The sequence below is a fragment of the Austrofundulus limnaeus genome, unplaced genomic scaffold (assembly GCF_001266775.1).
Source record: "Austrofundulus limnaeus strain Quisiro unplaced genomic scaffold, Austrofundulus_limnaeus-1.0 Scaffold163, whole genome shotgun sequence".
NCBI classification, from domain to species: Eukaryota; Metazoa; Chordata; class Actinopteri; order Cyprinodontiformes; family Rivulidae; genus Austrofundulus; species Austrofundulus limnaeus.
The window spans coordinates 53,740-75,784 of NW_013952565.1; the positions used below are offsets into that span (position 1 = coordinate 53,740).

General features: G+C 37.5%; 2 protein-coding genes across 2 annotated transcripts; both read left to right on the plus strand.

The window, feature by feature from the left end:
• Window positions 1-1,269: 1,269 nt before the first annotated feature.
• Window positions 1,270-12,346, plus strand: parvb (parvin, beta; the record flags this gene model as incomplete). Its single annotated transcript, XM_014017182.1, is given in 12 exon segments — window positions 1,270-1,359; window positions 1,842-1,912; window positions 2,017-2,119; window positions 3,133-3,273; window positions 4,384-4,499; window positions 5,341-5,399; window positions 5,522-5,541; window positions 6,028-6,089; window positions 6,193-6,261; window positions 10,483-10,584; window positions 10,676-10,748; window positions 11,689-12,346. Coding segments are annotated over 12 exon segments (983 nt in total), but the record flags the coding sequence as incomplete, so codon positions are not given.
• Window positions 12,347-14,985: 2,639 nt separating this feature from the next.
• On the plus strand, window positions 14,986-18,847 carry LOC106523667 (gamma-parvin; the record flags this gene model as incomplete). The annotated part of the gene is given in 5 exon segments (XM_014017180.1): window positions 14,986-15,137; window positions 15,786-15,886; window positions 17,902-17,966; window positions 18,464-18,566; window positions 18,704-18,847. Coding segments are annotated over 4 exon segments (376 nt in total), but the record flags the coding sequence as incomplete, so codon positions are not given.
• Window positions 18,848-22,045: the final 3,198 nt, after the last annotated feature.

The window sequence follows — 22,045 nt, forward strand, 5'->3', positions numbered from 1 at the left end:
AAATACATCTCCTCAAAGGTATTTTTGATCTGAAAAGAGCTTCACTGAGTGAGAACTAATTTTAGGAGCTCAGCAGACAGGTTTCACTTTCACTTTCACCCGAGAGCCTGCAGGAGTCAGTGTGGAGGGGGGGGGAGAGGCTCTGCCATGAGGAAGCTAGGCTTAAAAACACTCCCCAGGGGTGTTCCTGGTACCAAAAGGCATTTCTGGTCGCCACCTGTCGTTTTGCTCCTCAGCATGGCTTACTAAAAACGCTGCAGGATTTCTCAAACATGCATGAATAAGTCAAGGCAAGGCTTTGAGCATGTTTTTCTGAGAGTATAACATTATAACATGATATAAAACTCAAAAAAGTTGATTTTACATGATAGTGCCCCTTTAAGTGTTCATAACCTGTTCACAGAAACCAAGTTTCAAATGGTAAATGGACTGTACAGCTCCAACCAGGACACGCAAAGCTCTTCACACTACAATCTGTGTCCTTATTTACCCATTCACACAGCACTCTATTAGGTCTCTACAAAGCTAACATGTACAATCAACTCTGCCGGAGACTAATCAGTGCCAATCACATTCATACACTGATGGGACACACATCAGAGGCAGTGGGGGTTCAGTGTGTTGCCCAAGGACACAAGAACTGAGACAGCTTTAACGAGGGATGACTCCCCTAACCACTCTGCCACAGCCACTCCAAATGATCCAAATTTTTACTTAAAATGTTTTAGGGATTTCTTTGAGTTTTCAGCATTTTCAGATCAAATAATTTCATGAATCATCTAAATTCAAAAGCTAAACTTCTTATAAATTGTGAAGTTTGTCTGAACATCTGATAAGGTTCTCTGTTGAGGTGACATGGTGTCTCTGTACTGTGAAATTTTTGTTGTCTGCTGCACATGGTCTGTTGTTTTTTCTGTTTTTTGCACTTTTCAGCTTCCCTTCACTCACCTGCAGATGGTTCACCTCCATGTCACAAAGCAGAACAAAAAATCCTATAAAATAAGAAGTATACATTTATCAGAATTTCTTGCAGCACTTACTCTGCATTAAAGACTATCATAAATAATCAGTTAAATGACTAAAACTTGTAAAACCTCTGTAATTATTAAGTTTTTTGTGGTACACTGACACTACTACCAGTTTGCTTTCTTGTCTTTCTTTTCTCTCAGCCCTGTGCCCATTTGAGTCTGTCTTTATTTATCTTTTTATTTTTTAAAATTTGTATTGTTCTGAAGACCCTAATAGTTTTGTGTGTTGTTGTCTCCACAGTGAGTGATCGCCACGAAGAGGGGAGGAATGCCATCAATGCACCACTGCTTCCTGCAGGAACAGAAATCCATCCAGAAGACACTTTGCTGGGTTCGTGTGGCGTTTTCTACTTAAACAAACAAAAACACTATATATTACACACAAGATATGTTTAAAGGTGAATATTTATAGCTGATAATGGTTTGAATGGTTTCATTTCTGAAGTCAGTGTCAGAGGTCATTGCGATATGAATCTGCTGATGAGTTTTGACTGACGAAGGTTTCCACAGTTGGAGCAGCAGGAAATGAAAGTGGGTGGAGTGTGTGAAGCCTTCAGCAGTCATGAGAAATCACCACTGACATAAGTGTGAGGGAAACATTGTGTCATTGTTTGTGCCACTGTTTGGCAAAACATGCATGTATGAGGAACTTGGAAGAATTCGGAATGAAACAATAAAATTAAATTTAGCACAAAAAGTAAGGAAATCAGTGTTTGGTTATTTCTTTGTTGGAACAATACTTGACAATAAATCTCAAGAATAAATTCTCACTTATATGTTTGGTCTTTATTTGCTTGATTTTGTTTTCCACAGAGGAGAATGCTGAACGGATGATGATGGACCCCACTTCTCGGGAAAACCTTAAATTTAAAGATCTTTTAAAGGTACTCAGGGCTCAGATCTCCTGCACTGGGAGAACAATACTGTGTGTTCAGAGTGAAAGACAAACCTGGGAGAGTCTATTTTTTTATTTATTTAATTTTTGTAGGTTCTGGTTGACTGGATCAACAGTGAGCTGGAGGAGGAGAGGATCATTGTGAAGGACCTAGAGGAGGACTGTTATGATGGACAGGTGCTTCAGAAGCTGTTTGGTAGGAAACTTTCATGTCTTTACGTGATATTAGTGATCATGTATTGTTTCACAGAAACGTTTTACTCTTCAGTTCTCTAGCTTCACCTCCTCCGTGTAAAATAAATGTTTGGGCAACATCATGGAAAACGTGGCCTGGACTTTAGTTCTGCAGCTGTTTGGGACTTCCCTCTTCTGACTGACTTTTGTCACTGCAACTTTAAGACCAGAAATACTGTAGGAAGCTTTACAAAACAAAACACTCTGGAATTTAAAATTTAGCAGCTTGGATTTAAATCATCTCAATTTTTAGTTTTGTCTTAGAATTCTGCTAATGAATTGTAGAATATCCACAGTAAGACTAATATCACCATTATTATTATTAATAAAGTGTCAGAAAATTTCTTGCTTTCTCTTTAAACACCCGTTTTCACCTCTTTTGCTTTTGGTATTGATCCTACATTTATCTTATTATTATGTGAAATGATATTTGAACATTTGAGCTAATCATCAAATATTACTCTTACTAAAAGTAAAAGTAAAAGTATTTTTTTACTTTACAAGTTTTCACTGCATTATTCTCCAGCATGATTAAAATACAAAATAAAATAGCAATAATTATATCAGTTTAATACCAGCTGGAGGACATTCAGCAAATCTACACCAACAGATAGCCAAAACACAACAAAAAAACTAGTATATCCTTACTTTGTTCAAAGCATTACAATACACACAGCTTATAAAACCACCAGCATAAAATAAAATAAAATAAAATAAAACAAAATAAAAGTTTTTCACTTACCTTTGATGCAGATTTGTCCTCAATCTCTGATGAAAAAAATTATCCATTGGTTTATTTATAATTTTATTAATTATGACCCTAAATTTAATTTTATTTATGAATTTGAAAAAAAAATTGTTTGTTGTTTGTTTTTCTAGGCATTTTGACTCAATTCCAACACAGCCAAGTTCACAATTCTTTTCTCTGTCTAAACTGTGGGTTTGACCAGGTCTCTGTTTCCCCCTCGGTAACAGAGAAGCTGTCGGGCCGGAAGCTAAACGTAGCCGAGGTCACTCAGTCTGAGATCGGACAGAAGCAGAAGCTTCAGACGGTTTTGGAGGCGGTCAACCATCTGCTGAGGCCTCACGGCTGGACCGTTGAGTGGAGTGTGGACTGTGAGTTTTAACACAGATTGGTTTGTGCTTGGATTTTTTACAACCGTTTGTATCTCAGTATATCACCATCCTTTAGACATATGCGATATTTGGGAAATATAGTTTCTTATTTGTTGAATGATGATATGTGCTGGGTTAGCCTTCCTACGCAGTTCCGCTCAATTCTAGTTTCCCTTCTCTGCTCCGTCTGGGATTTCTCCCATAGACAAGGATTTTGCTGGCAGATTTTTAGCCGAACCAATCAGAGAACAGAACGTCTATTTTCTGCACAGTATTTTATTTTACCTGGGCCAATCAACAAACAGAAGGCGGCGTTTTGAACGACGTCGATTTTCTGCGCAGTGTCTGCTAGTTAGTTTAGCATACGGCAGTGGAGGAAGTGAATGAAGCCAGTCTGTGTTTGATAAGGCTTCCAAATTAAAATAAATTTGTCTGACAAAGCAGCAGCTTTCATTTACAGTCGTCTCGTTTGACTCGGTACTTCTCTTCTCTCAGTAGGGTTGTTTACAGCACACGCAATTTCCGGTTAGCTTCTTAGCTTAGCCTCCTTCACAGCGACTTGAGCAGAGGCCACGCCTCCAGCAAGAATCACTTCTCTGTAGCAGCGAGTCCAGACCCTTTGTACGAAGCAAAGTGAAGGACAGAGGGTCTGGTTTTTACCAGGCTAGTGCTGGGTTTGAAGGAAACATTTTCACAACAAATAAAGATGTCACTGTTCAGCTAATTAACACAAGGTGCTTAAAAAGATGCCTAATATTATACTAAACAAAACAAACCTGCTCACAAAACAACGAGTCACAGAGGAGAAAAACACAAAGAGGCATGAGGAATATAAGGAGGACGTGTCACAAAACCAACAATTCTCCACTGCTGAATGAATGAAACCCAACAGAATACACAGACTGGTGCTGATAAGTAGCGACACCTGGGAAGGATGAAGAACAGGTGAGAGTGGGCGGAGCTGCAGCACAATAGCCGAACTGACTGAGGAAATAGACTGATTACATCTGGAAACACAGGATGAGAAGAAACATACAGACCCTAACACCCTGATCCTGACAAATGCAGTTATTTATTCTTCTAACCGACTCTTCTTTATCATCTCTGCAGCCATCCACTCCAAGAACCTGGTGGCCATTGTTTACCTGCTGGTTGCTCTCGCCATGCACTTTCAGGCCCCCATCAGATTACCTGAGCACGTCTCTGTCCAGGTGGTGGTGGTCAAGGTAATGTTGTCCACCAATGTGTTGAATCCATTAGTACAACCCTTAAATTATATATTCAAATGTATTTTCTGTCTTTAAAGTCATGTAAGTCTAATTTTTAGCAAGCACAGTAATAATGAGGAATAAGACAAAAAACAAGAGAAAACACAAATATGACCTGAAATTAAAGCAAAAGAAAAAGTGTTTAAGTTAAAGAGGTCAGGAGATCAAACAAAGAACTGAACCATTGAAACCCTTTGTGAACCTTCATCTATGTTAAATAACAGCAAAGTAAAAGTAGTCTGCTATCATTTGATGCATATTTGTAGACTTTTTTTCAGTTATTTTAACACAGATTTCAGGACCTGTTTGTTTATTTTTCCATTGATCAATAGATTGCAGCCTAGTTCACATGCTTGGTATACAACAATAGTCTTCAGCAGAATAAATAGGAACGGACACAATAGTAAAATTAGACATCAACTGTTGGTTAAAAGTGTAAGATCAAGAGCCACAATTTTTCCTCTTTTTCTTTAAGTCTGTTTTTATAACATTGCAAACCTGGTAAATAACATTTAGACCTATTAGACCTATTGTTTTTGAATAGTAAGCCCTGTCTGTTATAAACTGCCACAAATGATTGTGCAGAACTTTCATTGATTTAAACATCCTGCTTTTTATTTATTTACTTAAGGTCTTTTAGGTCTAAAAGCCACTTCTTGTCAAATGTTGCCCAGGTGTGGATTAGACTGAGATGGAGTTTTTATTAATTTCTTAAATGACCCTGTGATTTTGAACATGTGCATCTTTGATAATATTTACTCCTTCATGTCAAAACTGAGTTACTTTTTTTTCTGTGCAGAAGAGAGAAGGGATGCTGCAGACGGCTGTAGTTACCAAAGAGCTGACGAGCACTACAGAGTAAGATTTTCCGTCACAAACATCAACCTGATATTTTCCAGCATTGGAGTTTGAGGTGCCGCTTTATGATAGACAAAAAAACTGATTAGAAAGAGAAAAATGATATCTATTTTTTTTTCTAGAATGATGCTGGGACGATTCGGTGAGTCGAAGCTGCTTTTATTCCACAAATTATTTCAAATGTTGCTTTGCTTTAGTAACTCTCTTCACAAACACCTCGCAGAGGGAAAAAAAGGTCATGATTTGGCAAAGTGTTGAGGAATAAATCTACAACACACTTCTATAAAACATGAAATAACACCTCCAAACATGGGAAAATCTAACATCAAATCTAATTAGTAGAATCCAAAAAGAGAGCTCAAACATTAAAAACAACTCTTAATAACTCTAGTACTTTTTGCATCTTAAACATGCCCGGGTGCAACTTAAAAAAAGGTTAAAAAAGTGGTCTAATTTTAAAATGAGTATAATGACATTGGTTGACAAGAAACATTTTAAACAAAAAAGCCACATTTCTGTTAAATGTAACCATCTGCTTGTATTTTAATGCAGGTATAAGATTGGTGTTTATTGTCTGTAATTAGACAGTTGTTTTCAAGACTTTGAATCTGTTTTATTGTTTCAACAGAGAGGGACGCGTTTGACACTTTATTGGATCATGCTCCTGACAAGCTCAATGTTGTCAAATCGGTAATAAAACAGTGACAACTATGTTCAGAATGTTGTTTTAGATTCTTGTTATTTGAACGTTAAGCTGAGAATATTAACAAAACATTCTGAATGATTTTTCCAGTCACTTATCACCTTTGTGAACAAACACCTGAACAAACTGAACTTGGAGGTTACTGAGCTGGAATCTCAGGTGAGAAAAGATAAACACACACACACACACACACACACACACACACACACACACACACACACACACACACACACNCACACACACACACACACACACACACACACACACACACACACACACACCACACAATCACTCGTTCTTTGCGTGATAAACATATTTTATACCTATTCTTACTTAGTATATATTTTCTCACTCACATTATAATAAAATCATTATTTTCCCGACTCTGGAAATCCTTTCTTATCGCGTAGGGATCAAACAAACCTATCCTTCACACACTGCAGGAAGTGATTTGCATCTGTTTAACATATAATGAAGGCGTGTCGAGGAGGTGTCTCACGTGCGCTCAGTTCCACGTTGTTTGGGATGTACGAAAGAAATGTGCATTGTTTCAGGCATGCACACAGTTTGATACATCTGGATTTTTTTGAGCATATGCCGTTTTCTGGATTTGACCATACGCCACATTTCAGTGAAATCCACGCAATTCTTTGTACATGAGACCCCTGGTCATTTCACTTGATGCTTAAAAGGCCTTTGATCGTGTAGAATGGCCATACCTATTTACTGTCATGGCAAAATTTGATTTGGGAGAAAGTTTTATAGAGCTAATAAAACTCTTATATCGTTTGCGCAGAGTGAAGGTGCTCGTAAATGGCCATAAATCAGGTGAGTTTTCTTTAGGAAGATCAACTCGGCAAGGTGATCCCATATCTTCGCTCATTTTTGCATTAGCGATTGAACCGTTTGCAGAGACCGTTAGAGAACACAAGGACAAAATGGGTTATCAACTTGGAGATATGGAACATAAAATCATACTTTATGCTGATGACGTCTTATTATTTGTTACTAACCCTGACAACTCTATACCAATTATAATGCCAGTCATACAAACATTTGGGTCCATCTCAGGTTACAAGGTCAACTATGATAAATCTATTGCTATGCCATTGGGTGAAGATGGAGCTCATGATGCGCTGTCCAGAATTCCATTTTTTTGGTCTGCCTTGGGATTCACTTACTTCGGAATTCATATAACACCAAATATCAAAAGCATTTTAAAAAATATGGACATAGTACTTACAAATATAAAAAAGGACCTTAATAGATGGATGGGCAGAATAAACCTTATTAAAATTAACATCACGCCACGGCTCCTCTACCCTCTCCAGATGTTATCTATTTATATAACTAAAAAATTAGCTAAAGAAATTGAACGGAATCTATCAAAATTTATATGGAAAGGTAAAAATCTAGACTGAGTTTAAACTGAGTTTAAATACTTTAAAATTACCCAAAGATAAAGATGGTCTTTCTTTTCCTGATATTATACACTATAACTGGGCTTGTCATAGCCGTCTCATCTATGAATGGATTCATAGCTACTTAAAAGGACTGGAGGACCCACTGGAATCTTGGGACTCTTCTTCATATTCACTAATAGCTAGGATTATGAACAAAAAAATTCCTGGGTGTGTAGCTAACCCATTAGTGCAAAACCCAATTAAGATTTGGCAGGACATGAATAAATACTGTGGTAAAAACCTCATTTCTTATTTGACACCAGTTATAAACAATGGGGAATTTATCCCTGGTATTAAAAGTGGTGTGTTTCAAAGATGGTTTGTGACTGGTATAAGGTGACTAGGTGACTTACACATTGATGGTATTGTAATGTCCTTCTCACAAGTACAATATAAATATAAACTTCCACAGAAAGATTTTTTTTGCATAATTACAAATCAGACATTTCATTCACTTATATCTTAAATCACCACAAGACATAATTCAAATGAACCCAATGGAAAAGTTTTTGCTTGACTATAAGTTAAAAAAAGGGTTCATTGGACATTGTTACAGTCATATACAGGAATACAATGAACATAATACAGAAAAACTTGTTAAGAACTGGGAAAAGATCTTAAAGAAAAATATAATCAACAATCGTGGAAAAAGTGTATTCAATTAACTCACTCACTTTTTCTTAGTAACACACATAAAGAAATGCAATATCGAATACTTCACAGGCAACAAAGGACTCCTTATGTTTTGAATAAAATGGATCCAAACAGATCATCATTGTATTTTAAATGTAAATCAACAGATGGTACCTATATGCACATGTTCTGGGATTGCTCAAAAATATCACAATTCTGGGGGTGTCTAACAAAAGAGATGAGTAGAATATTGAAATGTAGGATTTGTAAAGATCCGGGACAATTCATACTAGGTTTATCTTCTGTAAAAACAACTATGGACAAAGATCAAAAGGAAAAAAATTGTATAGGTCCTCTGGACGGGTTCTTCTTTAATGAAACGTTTCGTCTCTCTTCCAAGAGACTTCTTCAGTCTGAGAGTTTCAGGCCTTTTGCCTATTGTTTAGCGTCATCACAGTTGCTAGGTGACATGATGTACGCCAGTGTAAGGAGGGGTGGCTAGAATGTCCAAGTTCACAGCCTCTTTTTTCCGGTCTTCCCGGTCTACCAAGGACCCGGCCCACCGCGACCGGGTAGTCTTGGTCCTCCGGAGGACCCGGCCTGTTGTTTTGGACACAGCCATAGCATCGGCGCCAGTGTGAAAGCTAACAGGCTAAGCTGAGGTTCTTCTTCCATGAAGCAGCTCTGTTGTCCTCCATCCATATTTTCAGTTCCAGGCTGAGTCATTTCTACCTTCTCCTCTCTGTCAACGCTCTCCGGTTTCATTTAAAAGCGTCGATTGTCAGATATTGTCCAAGATTAACCTTCAGGGTGGATATAGCTCGCTCACACTGAGGACCTATCCACGTCATCATTTACCCAGAATGCTTTGTGTGCAAATAAAATGGCTCTGCCCATGTTGAAATATATTTTTTAAAATTTATAAAACTAAACATCCTACAGTATTTTTACAGTCTTTATTTTACAGTTAAAATATATATTTATCAAATAAAGTCTAATGTTACAACTAATCAGGGATCCTTTAATGTGGAAAGTATAGTGTCAATTGCATTCAGAGACCAGTTGACCAAATCCACAATTCCTTATAGTTTCGGATGGCAGGTAGAAAAAAGGCTTGAAAGAGCAGTAAAGCAGGGTAGGAGGGGCAGGTTCTGGAGAGAGCAAAACAGTGTGCGTTGAAGGCTAAGCTTTCCTGTCAAACCTCAGATGTTTTATCTTCAACCTCAGTCATGGACTCTTCTGCTTCCACAAGTTTGTCGTCAACTAAATCAGGAGATGCTGCTCCCTTTCCCTCCCCCTCCCACTTTTCTGTATCTAGAAGTCAGGTGAAGAGGCAGCTAGAGAAACTGAACCAGAACAAGGATGCAGGTCCAGATGGTGTCAGCCCCAGAATCCTGAAGGCCTGTGCAGACCAGCTCTGTGGGATTCTGCAACACCTCTTCAGCCTTAGCTTGACCCAGGAGAAGGTGCCAGTGTTGTGGAAGACATCCTGTCCGGTTCCAGTACCAAAGAAAACTCACCCATCAGCCCTMAAWGRCTATAGACCTGTTGCCCTGACATCCCACATCATGAAGGTCCTAGAGAGACTCCTGTTGACCCACCTGAGTAAGCAAACAAGCACACATCAGGACCCCCTGCAGTTTGCTTATCGTCGTGGAGTTAGAGTTGGAGACGCCATCATACACCTGCTTCAACAAACCCACTGTCATCTGGACAAAGCAGGCAGCACTGTGAGGATCATGTTCTTTGATTTCTCCAGTGTTTTTAACACAATTCAGCCTGAGTTGCTTTGTCTGAAACTCCAGAAGACTCCGGTGGAGACCTCACAATCACCTGGATCAAAGACTACCTGACAAACAGACCACAGTTTGTGAGACTGAAGGACTGTGTGTCTAACCATGTGGTCAGCAGCACAGGAGCACCACAGGGAACTGTACTCTCACCACTCCTTTTCACACTGTACACTTCCAGCACAAGTCAGACTGCTGTCATCTACAGAAATACTCAGATGACTCTGCAGTTGTTGGGTGWATCAGARAWGGACAGGAAGCTGAGGACAGAGAGCTGGTGGACCACTTTGTGGCACGGTGTGGGAACAATCATCTCATCTTGAGTGTCAATAAAACAAAGGAGATGATTATAGATTGTGAATTTTATGCATGTTTTTATTGTTAGTTTTTTACTTAAAATATTTTCAGTCAATATCAGATAGTGTGCTGTGTTTATGTAATCTTTTCGGCTGAATGTGTGTGTATATGGATAAAATATGTGTGATTTTGTTTAGTTTGCAGATGGAGTTTACTTGATTTTACTGATGGGGCTGCTGGAAGATTATTTTGTCCCTCTGTACAACTTTTTCCTGACCCCTGAGAGCTTTGAGCAGAAGGTTGTTTTATCTTGAAAATGTGCAAAATTTAAGAAATTAGAAAAAAAAGTAAGAGAAGAATGCATTAACTTTATGTTCTGTTTCCATTTAGGTTCATAATGTAGCATTTGCCTTTGAACTGATGCAGGATGGAGGCCTGAAAAAACCCAAAGCAAGACCAGAAGGTATTTTACTATTTTATAACAATATTACATCAAATATAGAGTAACACATTACATTTCTATAGAAGATTTAAGGCAGGATAACAGGAATGCTTCTATGAGGTACTGAACTGTTGAATCTCTTAGAAAATCCGTCATAATAAGGCTTGTCCAGTAGGTGGAAACCTTGTTTTAACCTCTAACATCCTATGATGAATAAAATAAAACTGAAAGAAAAACTTAACTGAAAGGTGCAAATATGACCCACTAGCTCCACATGATTGTCCAAAGTAGTTTAGCAGAATTATATTTGTCATGTAAAAGAGGTCAGTATACAAGTTATTCTGTTGTTTGAACACATTAAAACAGCCAGAAATATGTTAAACTCATCACTGCTATTTAGTGTTGCCTCATTTTAAGTCAATAATTTTGTTTGTACCACATTTGTTTAGTGCTCTTTAATGCAGGGGCCACAGAAACAAAGATCAGAACACAATTATATCATATATAATTATTTTAACAAATTTAAAAAAAATTTACATGTTAAACTATAGAATCAGACTGAAACAGAAGTGTTGCTGTTGTCCGGCTGGAACACTTAACTCAGACCTAGTTGTGTTTGATCACCTCCATTTGTCCTCTTATGTAGAACACCAGCAGCAAGAGGAAAACAGAAACCTACTTTTTATCTTCTGAGTCTCTTGCTATAAGGAGTAGTACATCATATGATAATCATTTGTGAAATCCTGGGATCTATTTTAAGCTGCAGTTCTGTCTCAGAACTGCAAATAACACGTTGAAGGAGAGCAGTCCAAGAATCATGCGAGTTTAAGCTGTGAGATGTAAATCTGTCTTAAAGGAAGAACATTCTTTTAGTTCTCTGTTTCAGGGACACCAGCAGTTTTTCTACACAACACTGTTTTTCCTCCATCAAACTAACAACTCCACTTTTTTTTATCTTCAGATGTTGTGAACCTGAACCTGAAGTCCACCCTCAGAGTCCTTTACAATCTGTTCACTAACTACAAAAACTCGGACTGAAGGTTGAAGTTTCAGCTCTGACATCTGAGCGCTGCTCTGTGCCTGCTGACATCATTACAGTCTGGACCCCGAACGAGACCACCTGGGACTGAAACGCATCATTATGTGCAGCCTAAAAAGACCCCCGGGGTGGGGGAGCGGTGCAGGAGGGAGCCTGAATAATGCTCCGAATGTTGGCCTTTAATCATCTCCAAATGTCAGTTTTTATTTATTCCATCCTCCAAAGTTATCTGCGATGCAAGAAGCACAACGACCTTTAGCTTTGCATTTGAAAACAGCCGCAATGGGAAAATCAGAAAGTTAGAAAATCTTTGCGTGTCTAACAATCTAATTGCCCTCATTGCAAAAAATATGAGAAAGTTGACAAAACTAAAAAAAAATCATGATCTCCTAATCCATTTTTGGTCAATTTTAGACCAAAAAAATCCTTTGGACAAATGCTTTCTTTGTTGTAAAAAATAAAAGCAACGTTTGATAACCACTTTAACGTTTTGCAGATTCAGATGCTGGTTAGGTCTTCTTGTCACATTTTGTGTTGAACCAAAAATACAAAAAATGAAATAAAACCAGTTTTAATTTTCTGAGGGTTGTTTTATTTGCAGCCAATAATAAAAACAAAATGCTCAGATTTTATTTATAACTCATGATGAATGACAAAATGGTTATTCTTATTTGCTTTTAATTAAAAGAAATTGAGTTTTAAAATATTTTGGTACCACTTTACAATAAGGCTCCCCTTATAGATGTCTTATAAATAGTTTATAGATATGTTATTAATTCATCTGTAAACACTTTATAAATCATTAATAAGTGTTTATTATGCATTAATTAAGGTCAACTAAGAGACAAAACTGTTCGGTTTCTTGCCAAATTGTGAGCCAAATCTGTTCATCTAAAGGTGCTCTATTAAGACTAGTTTACTACCTTGTAAGACCAATAATGTATACTGGAAAAACATATTTTACATATAATATTGTACTGTATTACTGCATTATACAAATGTACAACTATCGATGGGAGCCTTATGGTAAAGTGTAAAACAGCACAAAGGCTCTCTTATGACATTTAAACATATTTATTAATCATTAATAAATGGTGTACTGTCTTACACTTTACTATAAGACTCCCTTCGATAGTTGTGGATATGCATAACACAGTAATACAGTACAATATTACATGTAAAATGTGTCTCCAGTATATTATTGTGCCTACAAAGTAACCTAATCTGAAATGTTTAATAAGCACCTTTAAGATGTAATATGAACAGATATGTATTGAGTTTACACATATATTTAACAGTCTTCTGGTCACTGTATCATTCTTTTTCTAAGAATCCAAATTTTGTTTCCTCAGGTGGCTTTGCAACAAACACAGATTACTTTGCAGGTTCAGAGAAACCTCTAAAAACAAAAATGCCTCCTTATGTGGACCTAAGAATCCAGGTTACGATGGTCTGACCAGTACAACTTCTGATTATTCATGAACAAACACAAAAACTCCATCTTTATGTCTAAAAAACAGAAGAGTGAAAGCTTTTTACCAGCACACAGATCAAAAGTTATTGGGATTCCTGAAAGTAACTTGGGTAAGTTGCTCATCTATGACGGAACATTTACATCAGTTTTGGGGAAACATGTTGAGGCATTCAGACAGCTTCTTACTCAGACAAACCTTTAAAGCTGCCAGATAATGCCCACCTACTTTCTGCATTTCTTTCTGCTTTCTAGCATTACATCTCTGTGGTTAAAGACAGCAGGTGCTAAGTGAGCAGCCTGCACTAATAAACAGCAAGTATCACAAAAAACTGTTACTGTCACAAGAAAAAAAGGAAACATTTATCTATCAAACTCCCAGCAGCTGGGCTCGACGGTGTCCAAAACCCTCCAGTGTTAACAGAAGAGATTATGTAACACGGTTCTGAACATTTCTGTGCTCCTTCAAATGACAGAAAGAAATTTCTCAGTTTCAGCTTTAAGTGTTGTTTTTGTTCCATTTTTAGTTACGTAGAGAGACTGTTAACTAATTTTAAAATCACTTCTTTTGGTTCTAATGCATGTTATGTTGAATGACAACCCTTTTAGAAACATTAGCAAAGCATCTCACTATATCCTCATCCTTCACAGAAAAATCACAACTGAGTTTTTTCATATTCTGTCTTTATCTTTAGTGTCCACGGTTTCACATACTATATATATATATATATATATATATATATTTAATTTACCTTCCCAGGAAAGTCTGGGTCAGAGTGCCTTTATGCTGGGGACCTGCTAAGATGCACACTGCACGTCTGTTCATGCATTTTAAAACCAAACTGCATAATTGAGAGAATGGCCAAGTTAAGACTGAGATAGCCCCGCATGGCTCAGCTGTGCACATTTCTCCCTCATCTTTCCTATCAAGGAATAACTGCCTGAACTCAAACGGAATGAGGATTTTATTTGATCCCTTTCACGTGTGATAGGTTAGATTTGCTTTGGCTTTTGAGGGAGATTGGCTTTGGAGCAGCCAATTCCTGCAATTTGGGTTGGATAAAGGAATTATGGATTTATTTTTGGCCTTTATTTTCTTGTCTAATACCTTTGTTGCTATGGTAACCTTCCTCATCCCCCAAATTGCCCCTTCATCTGTGTGATAGGTTATTTCTTCTCTTTTCTAAAAAACAAACAAACAAACAAACAAACAAACAAACAAACAAACAAACAAACAAACAAACAAACAAACAAACAAAAAAAAAAAACAGTCCACACAATTGTTTGTTTTTTTGTTATTCTATTTCTGTCTTTCATACTTAATTTTTTGAGGGGGGATGATGCATAACAAATAAACAAACAAACATAAAAACACTGGAGACCAGATGTCAACAAATTGAGTCAACCAATCAGACAGAGATGTGTGAGTCAGCCTTGAGTGATTTAGGCCTCAAACTGTCACGTTTTTCTCAGGCTTCTTGAGGTGCAGATTTCCAAATAAAACATTTGTACCCAGCAGCCGTTGCAGCACACACAGTCGTGTATTTATTAAAGTACCAAATACAAATCGTGACACTGAACACAAATGCCCTTATTTGTAAAGCGTCTGCTGCAGTGCCTGCATCAGAAAGAGGAAGTGCTTCTTCTTGTTCCACATCCTCTGTTTCGTTGCTTATCTTCCCCTTTGACCCTGAAACTCTTTCCTCTTCTACAATAACGATTTAAAACAGAGTGTTTGGGGTCTTTTTGCTGTAACAGATCTCATTGGAGCCTCCTTTCAGATTTCAGAACAACTTCTTATTTTTGTTTTGACGGTTTGTGAGTTGACTTCTTTGTCAGCATTCAGTTGAGCAGAAGTTCCCTCAACTCAGTTGCAGTTTTGTTCTGCAGTGAACTGAAGGTAAGCTTGTTCCAAAAGAAAGTCATTTTTGTTTATGACCTTGTTTGAAAGTTACTGTCAACCTCAGGAAATGGAAGCCACAAACATAAAAAAACACATGCGCGTGTGGGGGAAAAGAAAAGAAAAGTTGCTCGCAGAGGCTTTCCTTCTCCAGATCCAGAAAACAACAGCTTGACACGCTTCATGTCAGGCCTGTGTGTTTTGTCTCAGACCATGAGGTTCTGAGACCTGCACTCCCAGACCTGCTGCTGACAAACTACAGAAAACCAGACACTTTCCTTTCTTTAGTCTGACAAGTTTCGAACCAGTTCAGTGCTTCTGTGTGACTTTTATATGCTGGTTGCAAAATCTTCTGTATGAAAACTAAAAAGAAACTAGAAGAGTGCTATTCTGGAGCTCAGCACCATTTAGTTTCTCTTTGTACTTTAAAAGCAAAAAACAGGAGAAGCACTTTGACTTTTCATCTGTAAGTTACCCGAAGATACAATCATGCTGTTCCCCTGCTGGTCAGAGCAGCAGCAGACCGTTATTTTCCAAGCTGCTGCTGACTGACACTTTCTGCTAAAGCCTAAACCTAAAGATGTTTATTATTATTATTATTATTCTGCTGCTGTTTGCACTTACAGTAAGCACTTGACTCTTTTGCAGCTTGTGATAAGTGGCTGCATCACCCAGAGCAGCACTGATGGAGGCAGACATCTTTGAGTACCACAAAGTGGAGGATCCTGTGGATGTGGAGACGTTTCAGGGTTTGTGTGCCTTTAAAGTGGCTGAGATCACAGTTTCAGTAAAGTTCTAATGAAACACATTGCAACAAATGATCTTGCATTTTCTGAATAGAAAAAATACAATCATAGTTAAAGAACAGTACCAACCTTCATTGACATATCGCACGTGAAAGAAGCCTGATGGGTGCCCACAGGAGAACTGAAGGAGATAGTACTTGTAATACTGTACTAATAATGTACTAGTACCCTGTGGGCTTAAAGGGTTAATCACATTTGTGAAGCAGAATACTGGCTCAAAGCTAAAAAGAGCAAAAGATGTTAAATGAGCTTTTGTTGAATGACTGTCATCTAAGACCACAGTTCTATAATAAGAACAATATTTGTTAGTGCTCTTCATGACACCCAACGACACTTTACAACATGAAAAACACACTAAATAACTAAATAAAGTGAGAAGGCTAACTTGAGCAGGTGAGTTTTGAGTTGTGATCTGAATGTCAGAAGAGAGTCAGTATTACTGATGTCTGGAGTAAGTGGAAGAGGTTGGAAGTGGATGTTAAATGTACGGAAGATTTTGCCAAGGGGGAGAAGGTAGATGATGAAAAGAAGGGGCCACAGGACAGAGCTTTGGGGCACACCTGAAGTCAGGACGGAGGAGAGGGATCTAAATGAATTAAGTTAGATAAAAAAAAGGAGGGACAGCAACAGTGTCTCTCAGTCCATCACAGACTGCCATGTCTGTGATGGACTTGCGACCTGCCCAGGGTGCACCCCGCCCCTCGCAGTGTGACTGTTGGATATGGGCACCAGTGACCCCCGTGACACTGAAAAGAAGAAACCAGTATAGATAATGGATGGATGGATGAATGGATGAATGGATGGAAAAAATATGGCCAGAGAAATATGAGTGAAACCAAGAGAGGGGAGTGTGGTTGATGTGTATAAATGAAAGCCTGTGGAGAAGGATGTTGAGGGAGATGGTATCAAAAACTTTCACTCAGATCGAGGAGGCTGAGAAGAGAGAGTAAGAATCTGCTGCCGTGAGAAGAGTGTTGGTGATTCTGAGGTTCAAAATGTGTTCATATGAACTGTTTGTGGTTAAACTGAGATGAGAGGCAACTGTCTTCTAGAATTTTGGAGATGAATGGAAGGTTAGAAATGGGGATTACTGAAAATATTTGGATCCGATCCAGTTTTTTTTAAAGATTGGAGTGACAACTGCAAGGTTGAAGAGAGTTGGAACAGTTCCAGTAGACAGAGAAGAATATCCAGCAGCTCTATATTTGTAAATTTGACAACATTATAGAGCTTTTCTGTTGGCCGAGGTTAATTATCTGTGATGCTTAGATTTAAATGACTCCAAATTGGTTGTGGATGCACAACTAATGATCATTTTCTGGTAGTCTCATTAAAATCCATCTAGTGGTTTGTGAAGTATTTTGCCTGCGGACAAACATGAGTTTACTCCAACATTTTAAGCAAAGATATTTTGTAATGTGTTGCATTGGTGCTGATGCTCAGCAACCAGACTCAATTTGAGTTCAGTATGTGAGAAAGTGATAGACACAAAGCTGTTTATGTGTTTGTTAAGATTGCTTTGCTGCCATCGTGAATCAGACTTTCTGAGAGGGCAAAGTTTTCTTGATCAGATATTTTGTTGACATGGCAGAGGAACAAACCCAGACACAGGCAGACTAAATTGTGCTCATTGATGAAGGAAGATGGGCACTTAATTATTTCTCTCATTCACAGTTCACAGTAGAGAGAGACCAAATGATATAAATAATGTCTTTATTGCAATTGGAGAAAACAAACAGCCTCACAATACTGATGAAAATGTGTCTTTGATGATTAGATTCAAGGCTGCTGACTTTATTTTGTCAAAATGCCTGATTGATATCATACAATGAGTGGTCAAAAGCAATTAAATCTGTTAAAAACGTAAAAAAACTAACAAAGATAGACAAAACTTATCAAGCAATGTGTAATAAAAAGTTTACTTTTTCTCACATAAGATTGTTTTCATTTCCACCCAGGAGAGAAGAGAAAGCTCATCCAGCCAACATCTTTAAAGGACCCCAAACTGGAAAAGCTGAAAGAGGTAAGAAATAATTTATAGTCTTTTGTGTTTATTTCTGTCTTCTATTCAACATTCAGGATGTGTCACATTCCATAAATTAGGACCTGTGTGATGTTTTTGTCTGAGTATATACGCTCCTGCATGTATATGTGTGCTGAGGTGCATGAATAATATCTGATGAGGCGGAAGGATTAGTGAAATTTTAATGACCATAATTATGAGAAATGACGGCAGATGGGTCATAGTGTCACAGTGAGGAGCCCGCTGGATCACACCTAAAACCATCTTTGTTAAACATAAAGGAAAAGTGAAACAGTTATTTGTAGGATTGCACTTTGTGTCTGACTGCATTTACATCTATTTTAGTGTTGCCTAATTTTGGGATTTGATAAAAAGAATAAAAGAAAACTGGTTCCATGCTGGGGTTTTTTTTATCTGCCGCCTTGGTAAAAGAAAAGCATTTGTGAAAAGATGAAAGTGTTTGATGTTTCTGACTGTGATTAATTGTGTCCTGGGAGGCTTTGGTTGATTGGATCAATAGGACATTGAAACCAGAACACATAGTGGTTCAGAGTCTGGAGGAGGATCTGTACGATGGACTGATTCTTCATCACCTGCTGTGTGAGATGATACACTCTTTGATATTCTATTAACCAAACCATGCTTTCATTTAAAATTTCAATCACAATAAAAAGCAAATAACTGACTAAAGCAGTCCGAGTGATTTCTGTTAAAATATTCTTTTGTGGGGTTTGCAGGCCGGTTGGCCAGCATGGACTTGTCTGTGGAGGAAATAGCGCTGTCCAACACCGCTCAGATCCGCAAGCTGGAGGTGATCCTGGAGGAGCTGGACAAAAGGCTGGGTCTGCAGGACAGCAGTCCCATCAAATGGAGCGTCAAGCGTGAGTCATGCATCTGACTGGGACTTGGCAACAAGTGAACAAATGTTCCCTCCTGGCACCAGCCTCGCAGCAGATCACAGTACAACAGGCTTTGGTGCTAGCTCGAGGCAGCCATCGGCGCTCAGACCAACTGTGAGGGATTTTAGCTGCAAGAGAAATGATGTAATCACCCGTCAGAGCCGTGTTTGATTAAACAAACCTCAAACAAAGAAGGACGACACTCAGACATAAAAACATGAAGAGTTGAATGTGAAATCTGATTACTTTTGGAAACTGCTGATCTTGAACTTTTTAGTTGTTTAAAGTGGACATATCGTGCAAAATCCACTTTTTTACATTTAAATTTATTTTGTTGTGTACTTAGAGACTCTAGGAGGCAGACATTTTAAATTCATTCTCTCCTGGTGTTGCATAGATATATTTATGTTCTGTTTGGATCATATTTTTCAATCTGTTCAGTTTTCTCTAATTTCTAAGAGGTTCTGGGTCAGACTCTGGCTCCAACATGTAAGGCAGGATGGACAAGTCCTCCCTTGTTGACATATTTTAATTAGTTTGTAAATAAAAATTTTCTGCACTGCTAGATAATCATAATTCCCTCTATCAAACTGGAATGAACTGGTTTGGAAGCTGGAGGGAGGCGGGGTGTGAAGCATCTCATTTGCATTTAAAGAGACAGCCTTAAAATGAATTGATCTGAGACACACCTTAGAAAAGAGGTGGGGTTTGTGGAGTTACAACAAGGAGAAATTCAGGCAAAAGCATTGTAGTTCCACTTTGTATACACCCAAAATGAAGGATTTAAATGTGAAAACGGATTTAAAAGCATCACATGTCTACTTTAAAACAACTGAATACATTTTCAGATCATGCTTTAGTTTGACGGCTGTTCAAATTTCAAATGATGCCATAGTTTTACAGTAAAACTATTTTATGCTGAGAAACAACAGTTCAAGCTGTTTAGGTCTTGAAATCATTCTCACTCAAAAATGGGAAATCTTGTTTATGATCTGTTAGCTCTCATTGTTGTTAATGACTCTCAGCTTCTGACACAAAATCGTCATTTCATTAGACTTATAGCCATTATTACGTTGGCTAAGGTAGATTAGCCCTGGCTGCCATTTTGGATCAGGTTGACTTCAACAGTTACTGGCAAAGTTTAAGCAAAGTTTAAGCAAAGTTCTTGATCTACAGTATTAATCCCTGTGTTGTGTGCTGGGAGTGACTCTTAGCTTTCACCAAACCAAATTCTATCTCAAAATCAGTCAAATTGATCGAGTCAGTCATTTTTGTGTTGACTGATGCTAATTAGTCTTCACTAATTGGCTCTTTCAATATTTTAACACATTATTGCAATCAAAGCAACTCACAGATAAACAAATGAGCAACAACCAGTAAGTGAGGAATAAAACCACTAACAGATTAATGAACTATAAGACTTTCTGATGCACAGCTAGCCTCTTGTTTTTGTCTTTTTATTTTAACGCATTATTGAGGAATGATAACAGACAGATAGATGACATAGAAAATGAGTTCACTGCTTCACAATAAAAGCCACCTGATGTTTCACCTGATGTAATGAAGGAGCAGCAGGAACTAATGGAGCTCTGATGTAAAGGACTTCACAGGGAGGTTGAGACTTGAATCGCTCGGTGAGGCAGCTGCATCATGAGTCCAAATCAAATATGTTGATAATAAACAAAATACTTTTATTTTCTTCCTGTTCTGAAGTTGAGAAGTTTAACTTTAAAGGAGTTGGATTTTTTGAGTTTGTTCTCATTGGAGTTTTATTCAGGGTGACTCTTTACCTAAATATGTATATATTTTATTTGTTGTTCTGAAATAAGTTTGAACTATTTTTCACTTGAGCTGATGAATTTCTATTTTTAAATGTTTACCATTTAACGTCCACATTTAAAACACGTGAGCTTTAATCAATGTTTAATCCTCATGTAGAACGTTGTGGAAATTTTGCACTTTGAACCAGCTTAGAGAGACAGTCCAAATGATTTAAAAAGGTTGCAGATAAAGGTCTTAAAACAAACTGATTTTAGAGAAATAAACTTAAATTCTTATTGGACTGAAAAGCTAATGGCTACTCTGAGCGGGGTCAAAAGTGGATCCCTGATTCCTTATGACTCCAATCCCAAAGATTTTATTGTGGTTTATGCAATTTTGATTTTATAAAACTTTACTGTTTTCATTGACACAGTTATTCTAGTAGAAATATTCCTGCTGGAAATGTCACTGGACGTGCTGCACCCTAAAAAATATTCATGGTGTGAACTTAACATAAAAACATTTTTCAGCATCAAAAAATTAAGTTGTCTATGTGTACACGTTTCCATGAGTTGGCTAATTATTTTTAAAAGGCAGAGAAAAGGCAGAGCACCACAACAAATAAGCAAACAAAACAAACAAAAACAAACAAACAAACAAACAAACAAACAAACAAACAAACAAACAAACAAATTAAAAACAACAACAAAAACAACAACAACAACAACAAAAAACACCTCATTCACTTAAATGTTTGAGTATATTGAACACAAACTTTTGTCATCACTGGAAAACAGGAAAAGTTAACATGAAAAATTACTTTAGTAACTTTAAAAGTAAATTGCATGGATATTTGTGTGTAAGTTAGATCAACTCAACTAAAGTAATTTGTCAGCTTTATGTTACAAAAAAAATCTAAATTAATATTAGGTTGCTTCAACTTAATTATGAGATTATTAAATCATATTAAATCATGTTGGTTTGTTAAACCAATTAAATTAGCCAAACCTGCAGGCATTCAGTGTTTTTTCATGTTCTCACCTGTTTGGTTCCTGATTGGCTACCACCTCCAAGTGGCTGCAGCTGCTACTAATCTGACTCATCACTGTTGGCTTCATAAGGAGGACCTGAGGAACAGTTCTTCGCTGATAAGTGGGCAACATTTTTGGGAGTAAGTGATAAGGAAATGGCAAAAATAGATTTAAAWGTAGACACTGAGCAATTAAATACATCAATATGTTCAGCTATTGTGGAGGCAGCAAACAAATCAATAAAGAAGAAAGGCGGAAAGAATAAGAAAAAAATAGTACCATGGTGGACAAAAGAATGTGAAAAAGCAATTAAGTCACGAAATAAAGCTTTTAAAACGCTAAAAAGGAATCACAATAATCAAAATATAGAGTATAAAAAAATCAAAGA